Source organism: Mobula birostris, chromosome 11 (assembly GCF_030028105.1).
Source record: "Mobula birostris isolate sMobBir1 chromosome 11, sMobBir1.hap1, whole genome shotgun sequence".
Classification (NCBI taxonomy): domain Eukaryota; kingdom Metazoa; phylum Chordata; class Chondrichthyes; order Myliobatiformes; family Myliobatidae; genus Mobula; species Mobula birostris.
In genome coordinates this window covers 89,228,545-89,246,953 of record NC_092380.1, presented here as the reverse complement: position 1 = coordinate 89,246,953, position 18,409 = coordinate 89,228,545, and the positions used below count along the sequence as shown (strand labels likewise).

General features: G+C 42.1%; 1 protein-coding gene across 1 annotated transcript in view; it reads left to right on the top strand.

The window, feature by feature from the left end:
- Positions 1–6,654: 6,654 nt before the first annotated feature.
- Positions 6,655–18,409, top strand: part of cstpp1 (centriolar satellite-associated tubulin polyglutamylase complex regulator 1) — a 283,345-nt gene continuing 271,590 nt past the window's right edge. The window contains exon 1 of the mRNA XM_072272685.1: positions 6,655–6,804. Within this exon, the coding sequence (XP_072128786.1) occupies positions 6,762–6,804 (43 nt within the window). The 5' untranslated portion in view covers positions 6,655–6,761. The remainder of the gene's footprint in view (positions 6,805–18,409) is intronic.

Here is an 18,409-nt window from a genome sequence, read left to right as displayed (position 1 = left end):
ACTAATTGAAAGAGAAACACAGAGCCAGAGACAGTGTGTCTACTCTTAGGTTTACTTTTAGTGAGGCACACACGTGACGTGGTGTCGTAATGACATTTGCCATTCGTGTATTTTTACATATAAGCGGTAATGAATTATGTAAACAACACATATTTACAATATTAATCATAATTTACTGGTATATTAAATGTACACTTCTTAGACTTTGATTCGAAGTAAAATTGGAGATTGTTTGAATAGCTTCAATTTGGCTACCTCTACAAAGTTATTTCTTATCACGAGGAATTCTGCAGATGCTGGAAATTCAAGCAACACACATCAAAGTTGCTGGTGAACACAGCAGGCCAAGCAGCATCTCTAGGAAGAGGGACAGTCGACGTTTCGGGCCGAGACCCTTCGTCAGGACTCAGGCCAGGCAGCATCTCTAGGAAGAGGTACAGTCGACGTTTCGGGCCGAGACCCTTCGCCAGGACTCAGGCCAGGCAGCATCTCTAGGAAGAGATACAGTTGACGTTTCGGGCTGAGACCCTTCATCAGGACAATGGGTCTCAGCCCAAAATGTCGACTGTACCTCTTCCTAGAGATGCTGCCTGGCCTGCTGCGTTCACCAGCAACTTTGATGTGTGTTACTCTTATTTCTTATCAAATGCCTTTATTTTTCTTTGTTTTTATAAATGAATTTACTGATACTGGTCTTTGTTTCTGTACTGTTCCATGTTTCAGTCCTTGAATTATGTTTATGCTTACTGGACATTACTACCACCAGACAGGAGGTACAGGAGCTTAAACAACCCCACTGGATGATCCAGAAACAACTCCTTCAGGTTTCAGAATAATCCATGAACCCCTGAACCTTGTTCTTTGCACTACTTATTTATTTTGTAATTTATAGTAATTTTATGCTTTTGCATTTTACTGCTGCCATAAAATAACACATTTCATATAATCTAAGACAGTGTTAATAAACTTGATTCCGATTCTGAAGTCTAATTCAATATTAGGACTAACTTTCCTGACCAGCACTCAATTATTTTGTTTGTATATTTTAGAATCAGGATGAACTTCCCTGACCAGCACTCAATTATTTTGTTTGTATATTTTAGATTTCAAAACAACATCATTTATAATATTAAAACATTTGCAGATGCAATATCAACAATAATTTGGACTTAATATAATAAACTGCCTAAGATGCTTTATAGTCATAGTCATGGAAAACTACAGCACAGAAGCAAGTCCTTCAGCCCATCTAGTCCATGCCAAACCATTTAAACTGCCTAGTCTCAATGACCTGCACCCAGATCATAGACCTCCATACCCGTCCCATCCATGTATCTATCCAAACTTCTCTTAAACGTTGAAATTGAAATCACATCCACCACTTGCACTGGCAGCTTCACCCTCTTGAGTGAAGACATGTCCCCTCACGTTCCCCTTGAACATCATATATCATTTAGCATTTAGGGCAGTTTAACCAAACAAAATTGGTCATTGAAGCATAGAGGGAAGTAATGGGCAGATAGGTAAGATTCCTTTCACACCAAGAAGAAGGTCTCATGAAAGTAAAAAGAAATTATTGATACTGAAACATAAACAGAAAATGCTGGAAACACTTTGTAGGCCAGAAGCATATTGTAAAGGACAAATAGCATTAACATTTCAGGCTGAAGATCCTTTGTTAGAAATACTCTAATTTTGCTATTAATGATTCTGGTGATCTGGTGAGTAGGAAAGGTTTATAGCAGGCACTGAAGAAAATAGTTCTAGCTTTTCCATTTTCCCAAAGGATGAATTTCCATTTCTGCAACACAGGATGTTGTTCACTGGTTCACGTTCAGACAGTGAGTGGGTCAGTGCGGGCATCGGGGTACACGATCTGTCTCCCTATCTGCTCCTCGATGTCCCTGTTACTATTGGGTGGTCTACAAAAAACACCCAGTAGAATTATTGACCACTTCCTGTTCCTAACTTCTACCCACAAAGGCTCAGTAGACAATCTCTCCATGACTTCCTCCTTTTCTGCAGCCGCAACACTATCTCTGATCAGCAGTACCACGCCCCCACCTCTTTTGCCTCCCTCCCTGTCCTTTCTGAAACATCTAAAGCCTGGCACTCTAAGTAACCATTCCTGCCCCTGAGCCATCCAAATCTCTGTAATGGCCACAACATCACTCTTCGTGATTTTTATAAATGACCTGGATGAGGATGTGGAGGGACGGGTTAGTAATTTTACTGATGACACAAAGGCTGGGGGTGTTGTGAATCATGTGGAAGGCTGTCAGAGGTTACAGCGGGACATCAATAGGATGCAAAACTGGGCTGAGAAGTGGCAGATGGAGCTCAACCCAGATAAGTGTGAGGTGGTTCGTTTTGGTAGGGCAAATATGATGGCAGAATATAGTATTAATGGTAAGACTCTTGGCAGTGTGGAGGATCAGAGGGATCTTGGGGTCCAAGTCCGTAGGACACTCAAAGCTGCTGCGCAGGTTGACTCTGTAGTTAAGAAGGCATACAGTGCATTGGCCTTCATCAACCGTCGAATTGAGTTTAGGAGCCGAGAGGTAATGTTGCAGCCATCTAGGATCCTGGTCAGACCCCACTTGGAGGACTGTGCTCAATTCTGGTTGCCTCACTACAGGAAGGATGTGGAAACCATAGAAGGGGTGCAGAGGAGATTTACAAGGTTGTTTCCTGGATTGGGGAGCATGCCTTATGAGAATAGGTTGAGTGAACTCGGCCTTTTCTCCTTGGAGTGACAGAGGATGAGAGATGACCTGATAGAAATGTGTAAGATTATGAGAGGCATTGATCGTGTGGATAGTCAGATGCTTTTTCCCAGGGCTGAAATGGCCAGCACAAGAGGGCACAGTTTTAAGGTGATTGGAAATAAGTACAGAGGAGATGTCAGGGGTAAGTTTTTTACACAGAGAGTGGTGAGCATGTGGAATGGGTTGCTGGCGACAGTGGTGGAGGCAGATACGATAGGGTCTTTTACGAGACCCCTGGATAGGTACATGGAGCTTAGAAAAATAGAGGGCTATGGGTAACCCCAGGTAATTTCTAAATTAAGGACATGTTCGGCACAGCATTGTGCGCCAAAGGGCCTGTATTGTGCTGTAGATTTTCTATATTTCCATGTTTTTTACATATGGAAACTAATAATTTGTTCACAAGTGAATTCTTATGGGGCAGAATGCACAGTTTATGTGGAACTGTGCACAATTTACTGTGTTTGAAGAATAAGGAATTTATAATGAGTCTCTAGTTGAACTGATCAACAGCAAGTAGACTCAAATGCTAAATGCTATATTATTTAAATTCTTTATTGTTATAATTTGAGAATGAGTTTGTTCTGTTGGTTTTGTATTCTTGAAATGTTTACAAAGAATACAGAATACCAAAGTTGGAAAGAAAATTATGAATCCAGGATGGAGTTAAGGGTTACATAAGAACATAAGAAATAGGAACAGGAGTAGGCCATCCGGCCCATCGAGCCTGCCCCGCCATTCAATAAGATCATAGCTGATCTGTCCGTAAGCTCAGCTCCATCTACCTGCCTTTTCCCCATAACCCTTAATTTGCCTACTATGTAAAAACCTATCTAACTGTATCTTAAATATACTTAGTGAAGAAGCCTCAACTGCTTCCCTGGGCAGAGAATTCCACAGATTCGCCGGTCTCTGGGAAAAACAGTTTCTCCTCATCTCCGTCCTAAATCTTCTCCCCTGAATCTTGAGACAATATCCCCTAGTTGTAGTCTCACGTCCAATGGAAACAACTTTCCTACTTCTATCTTATCTATCCCTTTCAAAGTTTTGTACGTTTCTATAAGATCCCCTCTCATTCTTCTGAATTCCAGAGAGTATAGTCCCAGGCGACTGAATCTCTCCTTCCTCAAGTCTGGAGACCAGAACTACACACAATACTCCACGTGCGGTCTCACCAGTACCCTGTATAGTTCCAGCCTGACCTCCCTGCTCTTGAATTCAATCCCTCTAGCAATGAAGGCCAGCATTCCATTTGCCTTCTTAATAACCCATTGTACCTGCAAGCCAACTTTTTGCAATTCATGAACAAGCACTCCCAAGTCCCTCTGCACAACAGCACGCTGCAAACTTTCACCATTTAAATAATAATCTGCTCTTCTATTATTCCTTCCAAAGTGGATGATCTCGCATTTACCAACGTTGTATTCCATCTGCCAGACCTTAGCCCACTCACTTAACCTATCTATATCCCTCTGCAGACTCTCCACATCCTCTGTACAATTTGCTTTTCCACTCAGTTTAGTGTCATCAGCAAATTTTGCTACACTACACTCAGTCCCCTCTTCCAAATCATCAATGTACTGTAAATGGTAAACAGCTGCGGGCCCAGCACCGACCCCTGCGGCACCCCACTCACCACTGACTGCCAACCGGAGAAACACCCATTTATACCAACTCTCTGCCTTCTATCAGTTAACTAATCCACTATCCATTCCAATACACTTCCTCCAACTCTATGCATCCGTATCTTATTTATAAGTCTCTTGTGCAGCACTTTATCGAACACCTTCTGGAAATCCAAGTATACGACATTCACCTGCTTCCCTTTGTCCACTGCACTCAAACAGGACATGCCCTTTCTGAATCCATGTTGCGTCAGTCTAATGGAACCACTCCTTTCTAAATGTTTTGCTATTTCTTCCTTAATGACAGCTTCAAGCATTTTCCCGACTATAGATGTTAAGCTAACTGGCCTATAGTTGCCCGTCTTTTGCCTACATTCTTTTTAAAAAAAAGTGGCGTGACATTTGCTGTCTTCCAATCCACCGGGACCTGCCCAGAGTCTACAGAATTTTGCTAAATGATTGCCACGCGTCTACTATAACCTCTGCCAATTCCTTCAGCACCCTGGGATGCATCCCATCAGGACCAGGGGACTTATCTACCTTCAGGCCCTCTAGTTTGCTCATCACTATCTCTTTAGTGACAATGATTTTATCGAGGTCCTCACCTCCCATTTCATCCGTAACATCCTTCTTTGGCATATTAGATGTGTCCTCTACTGTGAAGACCAACACAAAATAGTTGTTCAAAGCCTCAGCCATTTCCTTATCACCGAATATCAATTTCCCCTTATCATCTTCCAAGGGACCTACATTGACTTTAGCCACCCTCTTCCACTATATATATTTATAAAAGCTTTTGCTATCTGTTTTTATACTTTGTGCTAATTTACTTTCATACTCTATCTTCCCTTTCCTTATTTCTTGTTTAGTTGTTCTCCGTTGGTTTTTAAAAGTTCTCCCAATCCTCCAGTCTCCCATTACTCTTTGCGACTTTGTACATGAGCTTTTAATTTGATACTATCTTTTATTTCCTTAGTTATCCAAGGCTGGCTCTCCCCACACTTACTGTCCTTACTTTTGACTGCAATATACTTTTGTTGAGCACTGTGAAAATCTCTTTGAAAGTATTCCACTGTTCATCAACTGTCCTACCAAATAGCCTGCGCTCCCAATCCACATTAGCCAACTCCTTCATCATCCCGTTGTGGTCTCCCTTGTTCAAGCATAATACACTAGTTTTAGATCTAACTAGTTCATCTTCCATCTGAATGTGAAATTTAATCATACTATGATCACTCTTTCCAAGAGGATCCCTGACTACGGATCGTTAATCTTACCTATCTCATTGCACAGGACTAGATCTAAGATAGTAATGTCAGACTGAGATATTTCTTGAATAAATATTTATTGAACTAAATATTGAAAATATTGGACATGGCATGCAAAGTTCCACAAATATATCAATTATTGGTGGAATCACAACATCTGCATCAATGTCTTCACTGGACTTGCCTGGATTTGCAGGCTATGTAGAAAGTACAATAAACAAAATGATCAAACACAGTCGCTTACCAATTGCTGACTATGCCAGGAGAGGAAAGGGGCACCACTTGAGCACTCCACTCAACAAACCTTACACGGAATGAGTCGCCAGCTGAGTCAACAGCAATAACGTGCACTGTGAGTCAGTTAATGCAGGCAGTTAATGCAGCATGTGAGAGAGCCTCAACAGTCACAATTACCTTGGAACTGACACCACTTCATTCAAAGTACACTTTTAAATATCTCGTGGTTTTGCCCATGTCATCTTTTGCATCTTCATCCGTCCCTGCATATTCACAATTATCTTTAGCTTTCTTGAAACCATACCACCTCCACGTACTTTCAACTTCAGTTTAAACCATTACAACCATTAAATCATGTTACCTGTACTTCAAACTTTCACCTATCTCATTACAACACATTCAAAATGCTGGAGGAACTCAGCAGGCCAGGAGGCATCAATGGAAAAGAGTCAACAATCGACGTTTCGGGCCGAGACTCCTTATCAGAACATTACTACTGCTCATTGCACCCATCTCATTACTTCTGTCACATTACACCTGCTTGAAAAAAACTCATTTGAGTTTTACACTCCTCTGTTTTCCTTTCTATTACCCCGTGTTTGCCTAATCGCATGACAAAGAAATGCTTCTTTACTTTCACGTCCAACTCTAGGCAAGCTGCGCGTTGGGATAGACGGAACTGATCCCGGAACCAAAGCTCGCCACCGACGAGGTTGAGACGGTAACTATCACAGTAGCACCTTTCCGGAAAGCTGCTGTTATGGTAACCGGAGCCAACAAGCTGCACAAGTACGCGGAGCTTTCGATAAAGACCGGCGGCTCATCTCCGCTTCGGTGCGTTTGCTGGCGTGAGTGTAGGGAGGATGAGTGCTGACCGGTTCTCGCTGTCTGCTGAGGAGTATCTGGGTGAGTACAGGGCGGGATGTGCGGCGAGGAAGCTGTCAAACGGCCTGAATGACTTTCAGTCGAACCACACCTAACCGGGGCAGGAGGAGCAGGAGCTGCGATGAGCAGAGCAGAGCACCCATCATCTGTCCTTTGAACAGTCCCAGCCGGTGGGACTCTGGAAATGTGTCAGCAGATTGTGCATTGATAGAGACTCATCCCTTTTCCATTGGAAGCAGAGATTCTGATGTTTTCCCCTGTCTCGGTCGATACCATTCCCTCCCACTGTCCCCAAAGGCACTGTAGTTATATCACTGCAGGCAGGAAAGCACGGAGTGTGGAAAACAATGATCATAAAGACAATTGTTGAAGTTTAAGCATTTGTTCTGTATTAGTGGACTAACTGTATCTTTTATCAGAGCTGCATCTTGTAATCTTCAAAGAGCATGTTGTACATCGTGGGCCGAAGGGCCCGTTCCTACGCTCCAAGTGTTCCTAGAGTGTTTTGGACGTACCAACTCTATATATGTTTATCAATAAATTTAAGACAAAACTTGTAGGCAATCTACTAATAAAGAGGATTGCTAATTTCTGCTTTGTATTGCAAGATACATAGTTATTAGCTCATTGAAACTAAGTTCAGGAACGTTGGCTAGGTACGTTGCTGGAACGTGGACCTCTGCGTATTGCCTTACCTTTGTGGATTATATCAGCTCATTCAATAATTCTATCTTTTGAACTTGCTGTAATTTTTAACAAGTTTTCTTTTGGACTAAAATGTTATTGTGGGAATAAGAAGATGCTGATATCTATAATTTTCTTTTAAAGTAAAACTGCGTTTTGAGTGTGGAATAACTCAGTCTAAAATATCTTGTGTAAAAAAAAACAGTACTACCGAGGGGACGATGGTGCTGAATGCCTAGCTGCAAGTCAATAAACAGCAGCCTGATTGTATGTTTTGTTGTTGTCTTCATGCTCCACAGAACAGAGAGTCAGTGAAATTGCGAATGTTTAGACTTGTGGTAGGTGAATTGCAGTGGTTCAGGTCCTTGTTCAGGCAGGTGTTAAATCTAGCTGTAACCAGTATCTGGGGAATAGAAATATGGGGGAGAATAAAGTGGGCTCAGTGTAAATGGCTCAGAGACAAAAGGCTTATTTCCATGCTATTATTCTCTGATACTTGGTCCATAGTCGTCGTCGTGGCTATCCCTCGAGGGCAAGGATGATGGTCTTCGTTCTGAAGAAGTGGTCCACAGAGCGAAGATGCCTGTGCGTGTATTTGTTTAATGTGTACTTGATGTTGCACTCCAAGAAGCACGCGATACTTCACAAATCAACCAACTGATTCCAATGGCATGGAAACTACGGTGATTGGAGCTGATGGATTTGTTGCAGCCTTCATCCGCCTTCACAGCTGTTGAGTTCGAAGTAACTTTGTCTGCCTGTTCCACCGTTGAGGTCTTGGTTGGATTGTTCTTTGTCAGAGACCTCACCCTCGACCTTACCACCATGGGTGACCCTACCAGGAGCATAGCTCCAGATGGCATTGCTCTCACAGGACCACACATGCTTCTTCACCACGACAAGGTGACAATCTATGGAGAAGAGGGTCCATAATGGGGTTAATTTGTATGTTAGTGTCACATCATTCTATCTCCTTGCAAGATTTCAAATATGATATTGATTTTTTTTTTATTTAGGGTTCCACAGCAGCAAAGTGTTCAGCACAACCCTATTACAGCTTGGAGCATTGTAGTTTGGAGTTCAGTTCTAGAGCTGTATGTGTACCTACCCAAACTTTGCTTAAATGTTGAGATTGAGCTTGCATGCGCTACTCATGCTGGCAGAGGGTAATTGATAGCCACAGATAGTTGTGGAGGCCAAGTCATTGGATACAGTTAAAGTGGAGGTTGATAGGTTCTTGATTAGTAAGAGTGTCAAAGGTTATGAGGAGAAGGCAGGAGAGTGGGGTTGAGAAGGATAAAAAATCAGCCATGATGGAATGGTGGAAAAGATTCGATGAGCCAAGTGGCCTAATTCTTGTATATTGAGTAAGGGAACTGTCTTGAACACCATTCACAGATTCTGTCCCATCCAGCCCTTTGCAATCTGGGTTCCCCAGTCAATACCTGAAAAATTGAAATCTCCCTCTAACACCGCTATTATTCTCACAACTACGTGCAATTTTTCAACCCATCTGCTCCTCAAGTTCCTGCTGACTATAATAAAGTCCTACCAAGGTGACCAACCCATTCTTATTTCTAAATCCTACCACGTGGCCTTGTTAGATGCTCCTTCAAGAATATCTTCACTAAGCACTGGTACTATATTCTCCCTTATCTGAAAGACAGCACCATTTCCATTCTTACCTGTTCCTCTGTCATGCCTAAAGCATCAGTATCCAGGAACATTAAGTTGCCAAACCTGCCCTTCTCTCTGCCACATTTCTGTTGTAACCACAATATTCCAGTCTCGAGACAATCTGCGTCCTCAGTTCGGACTCCCGGTCAAGTTGGTGCCTTCATTTCACTGATTAAAGCTTCTACTGTTCGCTGACTAAAGTGGCGAAGGAGATTGAAACATCAAAGTGAATAGTGAAGGTGAGTGCCTGCTGCCTGCCTGCCTTTTGATCACTGGTGGGATCACTCTACTACGAAGGGGGAAAGGCCTGCGCTGTGCCCAGAGAATGTTACCCATGTTTTCTGCATTTTGGATAAGGACTTGGACAATAGACTCTTTTTCAGACTTTTAGTTTTTATATCCTGTGTATTTTGCCCGACCTTTCTCGGATTTTTTTCATTGTGTGTGTGTGGGGGGGAGGGGTTTGGGGGGGTCGATGTGCCTTTTCCATCTTTTTGTTCATTTTTTATGCAGGGAGGAGGGATTTGGGAGCTGATGATCGTGCTGCCGCCATTTCATGACTTGCTAGAGAAGAAGAATCTGTCCACCTTACTTGTTAAGCCGTGTACATTAAAGCAGTTGCAATTTAAAGCAGTGGTCCTATTTGCCTTTTTCCTGTAAATGTTGCTGCATGTGTCCCTGTCTTGTCACTGAGTTTGCTCTCTTGAGTCCCCTCCCAACCCCCCCCCCCCCCAAGATCTGATCATTGCTGGTAGCTTTGAAAGAGCATCACCCTCAACAGTATCCCAAAAAGCGTGCCTGTTAGTGGATCCCTACACTGAACTGCTGGTGGTTGCTCTAAAACCTGTTCCTTGAGTGTGACCATCTCAGTAACAGTTTCATCAATGAAGTCCTCACCTGAGTATTTCCAGATCCAACTCCAGTTCCTTGACCTACTCTGTCAGGAGATGCATTTGGAGGTAGTCATCAAGGAGACGGCATTCCACTGCCCTAACTACCATCTTGCCTACAATGAATCAATTACTAAGGATGAGCAACCAAATAAAATCTTACCTGTGCCTTCTCACTGAAGCAATTTTATCGAGCTGCTCTCACTCCTTACATATGGGCCACTTCCTCTGTCTTTTCATGCTGAAGCCTCCTGAGCCAAAGCCTCAGCTCCCACTTACACTGGCCCATCTCAACAATCGTTGCTCCACTTAGCTTTAACTTCTTTTTATTGTGCCTTAGTTAGTTATGAATTATTGTAATATTTTCTGTCCTTTCACACAGCCTTATAATTTTTATAAACTTTTTCTAACTTATTGAAATATTAGGTAACATGTTTTAATGACTACTGGCTATGGCTTTGACATCTACCATTGTGAACTGCTTCAAGAGGCTGGTCCTGATATACATTAACTCCAGCTTCCCAGGCAAACCTGACCCATTGCAATCTGTCTACTGCTCAAACAGGTCCACCGCAGATGCTTTCTTCTTGGTCCTACGCGCACTTCTGGAGCATCTGGTCAGTAAAGACACCTTGTTAGACTATTATTTATTGACTACACCTCCATCTTCATTATTATTATTATTCCAAACAAAACTCACCACAAAACTCCTGGACTCGGAACTCAGCAACTCCCTTTGCAATTGGATCCCTGATTTTCTGATCAACAGACCTCAATCAGTGAGGATAGACAGCAAAACCTCTGCCCTGTTTATTATCAGTGCTGGTGTCCCACAAAGCTGCATCCTCAGCTTTCTACTTTACTCTCTATAAATTGAGAACCGTGTGGCCAGATTCTGTTCAATATCCATCTATCTGTTTGCAGATAACCATCACTGTAATGAGCTGAATTTCAAATAATGATGAGTTGGAGTACAGGAAGAAGGTAGAGAACATAGTGCAATGGTGTCATAGCAACGATCATTTCCTCAATGTCAGCCATTGACTTTATAAAAGGGAGGTAATGCATATGCTGCTGTTTATATCAATGGCACTGAAGGTGAGAGGGCTGAGAGTTTAAAAGTTCCTAGGAGTGAACATCACCAATAGGCTGTCCTGCTCCAACCATGTTGGTCAGGGCCAGGAAAATTCATCAATGCCTCTACTTCCTCAGGAGGCTCAAGAAATTTTGCATGTTCCCTTTGACCCATGCCAATTTTTTATACACAGAAGGAAAACAAGCCTAGTCAAGAAAGTTGAGTGCTCTCCAAAAATATTATATCACTCTATTCTGAAATACTGAAAATTTGTTGCTTTGTACTAGATTAAATGCAAATTGATCCAGGTGCATTGTTAATTCTGGAAAGAGAATCTGAGGCCGAGATATTTTCTTTGGGAAGGAGGAAAGGCTCCAGATGAAACGGCACCCAAATTATTTGCAAGTGAGGCTGAAGAGGTTTTCTCCTTCCTCAATGCCCACTCCCACTTGAAGTAGCCACAACTCTTGTTATTGTCAGGATTTCTTGTCCCCGTTGCATAGGAATAGAAAGCCTTTCCATGGTTTGGTCCTGCACTTAACACAGTAAGCCTCTTAACTCTATGACCACATCTACATAGTAGGCGGTAATATTTTCACCAATCAATTTACACCGTGCTGGCTATAAATGGTTTTCTGAGGGAATAACCCTTGAATCTATCTTATCCACTGAGGGCAGGGAGCAATTAGATGAACAATTTTTATTGATGCACCATAGAAAGTATCTTATTTAGATGCATCATGGTTTTCTATAGGAATTGCTGTGCCCTTGACTACAAAAAAGTTGTGGACACAGCTCAGCATTTCATAAAAACCAACTTAGCTGTGATATCTGTCTACATATTTCACTGCCTCAGGAAAAGCAGCCAGTGTAATCAAAGATTCTATCCATACCTGACATCATCTCTTCTTTCCCCCTTTCATTGTGCAGAAGATACAAAAGCTTGAAAGCATGTACCACAGTCTCAAGGACAGCTTCTATTTCACAGTTTTAAGACCATTGAATGGCTTCCTATCATGATAAGATGGTAGCTTGATCTCAAAATTTACACTGTTATGACCTGACATCATATTGTCTATTTTCAACACAATTACTGTGTAATTGTGATATATTATTCTGTATTCTGGATCTGATTATATCTTCCTTCCTAAAGGTTCACTTTTACAAGCTGCTTGTCTCTGTGTACAAGTTTTTATCCATTTTCATAACTTCCAATTTACCAGTTATTTTTTATCTCTTGTAGGACTTCACTGAGCGTGATTAATCTTGTGACACGTCATTTTAACTTCCTCATCCACTAACTTTGTAATTTTGTTAAAAGATGTTATCTGTGCATCGGTATATATTGTATATAGTGCATCCTCAAAGTGATTTTTCCAAATATCTAACAAACACCTTCACTTTGTGGAAGTCTGTTCTGTGCACAGAATGTACATCCAGAGAAAATGATTTGTGGAAATAGCTTATTATAAATGTTGCAATTTTTGAATAAGTGTTTATGTTGCTCTTTCGTTTCATGGATTTACTATGTTGTGGTAAAATATGGCAAATGACATTGAAATAATCAACTCAATCCATCTGTCATGTTCCTGCCTATCTTATAAAATTGTATAAATATACAAATGCAGGAAGATGGGTCGAGCTCACTGGGCAACACAGTTGGCATGGACGAGTTGGGCTGAAAGGCCTGTTTCCATGCTGTAGGACTCTGACTTTATATAATGCCATTTTATTTTTTGCAAAGTTCCAAAGCTTTGATACTGTAAAGTTGACCTTTATCAGAAAGCTGTATTGCCCATTTTTGAAACAGCACAAATAAAAATAAGCATATAAAAATACTGAACAGTGATTGGTTCATAATCAAAGTTCAAAGTAAAATTTATTACGTATTAGAGTGTCACAGCATCAACCCTGAGATTCTTTTTCTGCAGCATACTTAGCAAATCTATAGAACTGTAAACATTAGGAACTATTAACTGTAAAGAAATTGTGCAAAAGCAGAAATAAATAAATAGCAATAAATAATGAGCATGAAATAACAATATAACAGAGCCCTTAAATGAGTGCCATTATCGCCTTTTGTTCAAGAGCCTGATGGTTGAAGGGTATTAACTGTTCTTGAACCTGGCGGTGTGAGTCCTGAGGCACTTGTACCTTCTACCTGATGGCAGCAGTGAGAAAAGAGCATGTCCTGGGTGGTGAGGATCTTTGATGGGTGCTGCTTTCCTATGGCAATATTTCACGTAGATGTGCTCAATGGTCTGGAGGGCCTTACCTGTGATGTACTGGGCCGAAGTCACTACCTTTTATAGGATTTTTCACTCAAAGGCATTGGTGTTCCCATACCAGGCCGTAATACAGCCAGTCAGCACACTTTCCTCCACACATCTATAGAAAGTTGCCAAGGTTTTTGATGACATGCCAAACCTCCGCTGACTCCAGAGGAAGTAGAGGCGCTGTTGTGCTTCCTTCACAATAATATTTATATGATGGATCCAGGACAGATCCTCTGAGATATTGACACTCAGGAATTTAAAGTTACTGATGCTGTCCACCTCTGATCTTCCGATGAGTACTGGCTTATGGACCTTTGGTTTCCCTCTCCTGGTCTACAACCTGTTTCTTGGACAATTGACGTTGAGTGAGAGGTTGTTGTTATTACACCACTTAGTCAAGTTTTCAGTCTCCCTCCTGTATGCTGATTCATCACCACCTTTGACACAGCCCACAACAGTGGTGTCGTCAGCAAACTTGTATCTGGAAGGTGGAAAGATTGTGACATTTTTATTTTGGCAGGTGCTAATCAGTGCAAGAAGTTGCTTGTTGGTGATGCAGTACAAGGTTTAAAATGGGCTCAAGTGCTTTTTTTTTCCTTGGCTGGTGACAATCAGCAGAGAGGTTATTCATTGGTGACATAGCACAAGGTTTAAAAGGAGCTGAGGTGCTTTCTCACTTTTTTCTCTTGACAAGCGCCTATTGGCACAAGAGATCATTTGTTGGTGACGCATTGTGAAGTTTAAAAAGAGCTTGGGTGAGTCCTGAAGAAAGTTCTCAGCCTGAAATGTCAACTGTTTATTATTTCCATAAATGCTGCCTGACCTGTTGAGTTCCTCTAGCATTTTGTGTGTGTTGTTCAGGTGCTTTTTGGTGGTCAGCAGTCAGTGTGGGGTCAAGAAAAAGAAAGGAGCTGTATGTGGAGCAGCCATTGTTAGAGTGGTCTGGCTTTGGCAAGCACAGGCAGAAGTTCCAAGTAAGTAAGCAAGAAAGTTTTGATGAAGTTTTATTTCTGTTAGTACATAGCTAATGCACTGAGAGTAGATCCAAAGGTAGTGGTATGCTCCTTGTGTGAGATGTATGAAATTTGGGAAACCTCCAGTCTCCCTGATGATGACATCTGCATGAAGTACACTGAACTGCATCTCCTTAGAGACTATGTTACGGAACTGGAGCTGCTGCTCGATGACCTGCAGTGTGTACGAGAGAATGAGGAGGTGATAGATAGAAGCTCCAGGGCAGTAGTCACCCCTGGTAACTTGGAAAAGGGAATAGGCAGCCAGTGTGGAGTACCCCTGTGGCTGTAACTTTCAGATAGAAAAAGCTGGTGAAAAGGGCAAATTAGCAATAATCATGGATGATTTCAGTATGCAGGATGCTTGTGAAAATCCGGTTGGAGCTGGATCCCAAGACAGGGAATTTGTAGAATGCCTACAATCTGGCTTTTTAGAGCTGCTTGTGATGGAGCCCACTTAGGGAATGGCAGTTCTGAATTGGGTGTTACGTAATGGCCCAGATTTGATTAGGAAACTTAAGGTAAGTGAACCCTAAGGAAGCAGTGATCATAATATGATAGACTTCACCCTGCAATTTGAGAGAAAGAAGCTAAAGTCAGATGTATCAGTGTTACAGTGGAATAAAGGGAATTACAGAGGTATGAGAGAGGAGCTGGCCAAAGTTGATTAAAAAGGAACACTAACAGGGCTAACAGCACAACAGAAATGTCTGGTGTTTCTGGGGGAAATTTGGAAGGTTGAATATAGATATGTTCTAAAGATGAAGAAGTATTCTAAAGGGAGGGTGAAGCAACTGTGGTGGACAAGAAATGTCAAAGATAGCATAAAAGCAAAAGTGGCCATATAACACTGCAAAATTTAGTGGGAAGTTAGAGGATTGGGAAGCGTTTAAAAACCAACAAAAGGCAACTAAAAAAGAGACAAAAGATGAAGTATGAAGTTAACTAGTCAATATCATTAAAAAAACTACAAAAAAGTTTTTTTTTTCAGATATATAGAAGTAAAAGAGAGACGAGAGTAGATATTGAACCACTGGGAAATGATGCTGGAGAGGTAGTAATGGAGGCCAAAGGAATGACTGAGGAACTTAATGTGCATTTTGCCTCAGTCATCACTATGGAAGACATTAGCAGTATGCCAGAAATGTGCCAGTGTCAGGGGGCAAAAGTGAGTGTCTTCGCTATTACTAAAGGGAACATGGTTTAGAAGCTGAAAGGTCTGAAGTTTGATAAATCACCCGGACCAGATGGTATACACCCCAGGGTTCTGAGAGGGATAGCTGAAGAGTTTGTGGAGGCATTAGTAATGATCTTTCAACAATCACTAGGTTCTGGAATGGTTCCAGAGGACTGGAAAATTGCAAATTCCCTGCTCTTCTTCGGCACTAGTATGACTGCTGCTCTGAAGAAGCAGATGGGAATTTCACACCACATCAGTTAGAGGTTGAAGATGCCCTTGAAAAGGCCAGCCAGTTGGTTGGCACAAGTTTTCAGTACCCAGCCATGTACACCATCTTGGTATCACCCTGTAGCACTCACATCTACAGTAATGAAGTGTTTCGAGATACAGTATTGGTTATATCTACCCTTACGTGCACCCCTTACCTATGCAAGGATCTGGTTTGCTGAGTAGAAGTTGTTCATCTACTACCACCTCAGTTTTACAGCAAATGTAATCACATTGGCTCTCCACTTTGTTTTGGAGCACCTAGACAACCACAAGTCTCTGACCAACTACCTTCAACATATCAACTGTAGAAGCAGAGGAGCTAACAGACTTGACGTCTGTTATACCACCATCACGAACGCTTACTGTGCCACCTCAAGCCCACACTTTAGCAAGTCTGGTCAGTGGCTGTACTCCTACTGTTGGCATACGGGCTAAGTGAGGACTGCAGTACCACTGATAAGTTACTGTGAAGGTTTGGTCAAGGGAGGTGGAGGAGCACTTGTAGGACTGCTTTGAATTGGTAGACTGCACCATATTCAGGGATTCATCTTCAGATCTGAATGAAGTTTCCACGGTTGTCACAGACTTTGTCAAGATCGGAGTATGTTCCCTCAATAACATACTGTACACATCCAAACCAGAAGCTGTGGATGAACCAGTCTGCTGGGGGCTAGATCCGCAGTGTTCAAGGCCAGTAATCCAGAAATGTACACGAAGTCTGGGTAGGACCATCACAATAAGATAGAAAACCTGGCCCTTTGTACCTCCCTCTGCAACTGGATCCTTGACTTCATCAGGAGATCATGGTCCACATGGATTGGAAATAACATCACCTCCTCTCTGACAGTCAACACAGGATGTGTGCTTGGCCTGCTGCTGTACTATCTCCACACCCATGACTGTGGTCAGGTACAGTGTAAACACCATCTAGAAATTTGCTGATGACACAGCTGTCCCTGGCAGGATCTCAGATGGTGACAAAGAAGTGTATAGGAGTGAGATAGATTGGCTGATTGAGTGGTGTTGCAATCTTGCACTCCACATTAGCAAAGCTAAGGATGAGATGCTGGACTTCAGGATGGGGAAATTGAGGAAACACACACCAGTCGTCATTGAGGGATCAGCAGTGGAAACAATGAGCAGTTTCAGGTTCCTGGCTGTCAGCATCTCTAAAGATCTATCGTGGACCCAACGTATTGACATAATTCTGAAAAAGACATGCCAGTGACTATATTTCCTTAGGAGTTTGAGGAGGTTTGGTATGTCACTGGTGAATTTTTACATGGGTACTGTGAAGAGCATTCAAACTGGTTGCATTACTGTCTGGTATGGAAAGGCTAGTTCACAGGATTGGAAAGGAACTGTAGGGAGTTGTAAACTCAGCCGGCTCCATCGTGGGCTCTTGTCTCCCCAGTGTTGAGGAAATCTTCAAAAGGCAGTGCCCAAAAAAAGGCTACATCCATCATTAAGGACTCCCACCACATAGGACATGCCCTCTTCTCCTTACTGCCATCTGGGAAGAGGTACAGGAGGCCTCACACTCAGTATTTTAGGAATATATTCTTCCCCTCTGCCATTAGATTTTTGAACAGTCTATGAATATAACATCACCATTTTTGCTCTCTTTCTGCACAATTTATTATTTATTTCTTATTGTAACATAGTATATTTAATGTATTACAGTGTATTGCTGCTGCAAAACAATACATTTCAAGACTTATCAGTGATAATAAATCTGATCGTGATTCCAATTAATATGTCAAGCTGCTGATATTGATTTCCATCTCAGTATTCAACACCACTATCCACTCAGTACTAACACCAAGCTTCAAAATCTGGGCTTCTGTACCTCACTCTGCAGCTGGATCCATGGCTTCTTTATTGGAAGATCACAGTCAGTGCAGACCAGTAATAATAATCTCCTTGCTGATAATCAGCATAGGCACATCTCAAGGAAGTTTGCTCAACCCTCTGCTCTGCTCTTTCTAAACTCAAGACTAGTGGATAAGCACAGCTCAAAAGCCATCTATAAATTCACTGGTGAAACCACAATTGTTGATGGATCCTTAGATAGTGACGAGGAGGCGTACAGGGGTGAGATTGGCTGGTTTGTGAGGAATGTTAACAATCTCACACTAAGTATTAACAGGACCAAGGAACTGATTGTGGGCTTCAGAAAGGTGAAGTTGGGAGAACAGATACCAATGTGTATTGTGGGGTCAGCAGTGAAATGGTGAGCAGCTTCAAGTTCTTAGGTGCTATGATCTATCATGGGCCCAACACAGAGAATTCCTGCTAGCAGTTTTCCTCCTTTTGGGATTTTGTGTAGATTGGGATCAGAAATTCTTGCAAATTTCAATAGCTGTATGCTGGAGAACATTCTGACTGCTTGCAACACAGCCTAGTATGGAGGCTCCAATGTGCAGGATCGCAAGAGGCTGCAGAGGGTTGTAGACTCAGCCAGTTCCATCTCTGTTATCACCAACAGCCGGAGTCTCACGTAGATGGCTACCATCACTATGTACCTGTGCCATCCAGGGCTTGTCCTCTACTCATTCTCA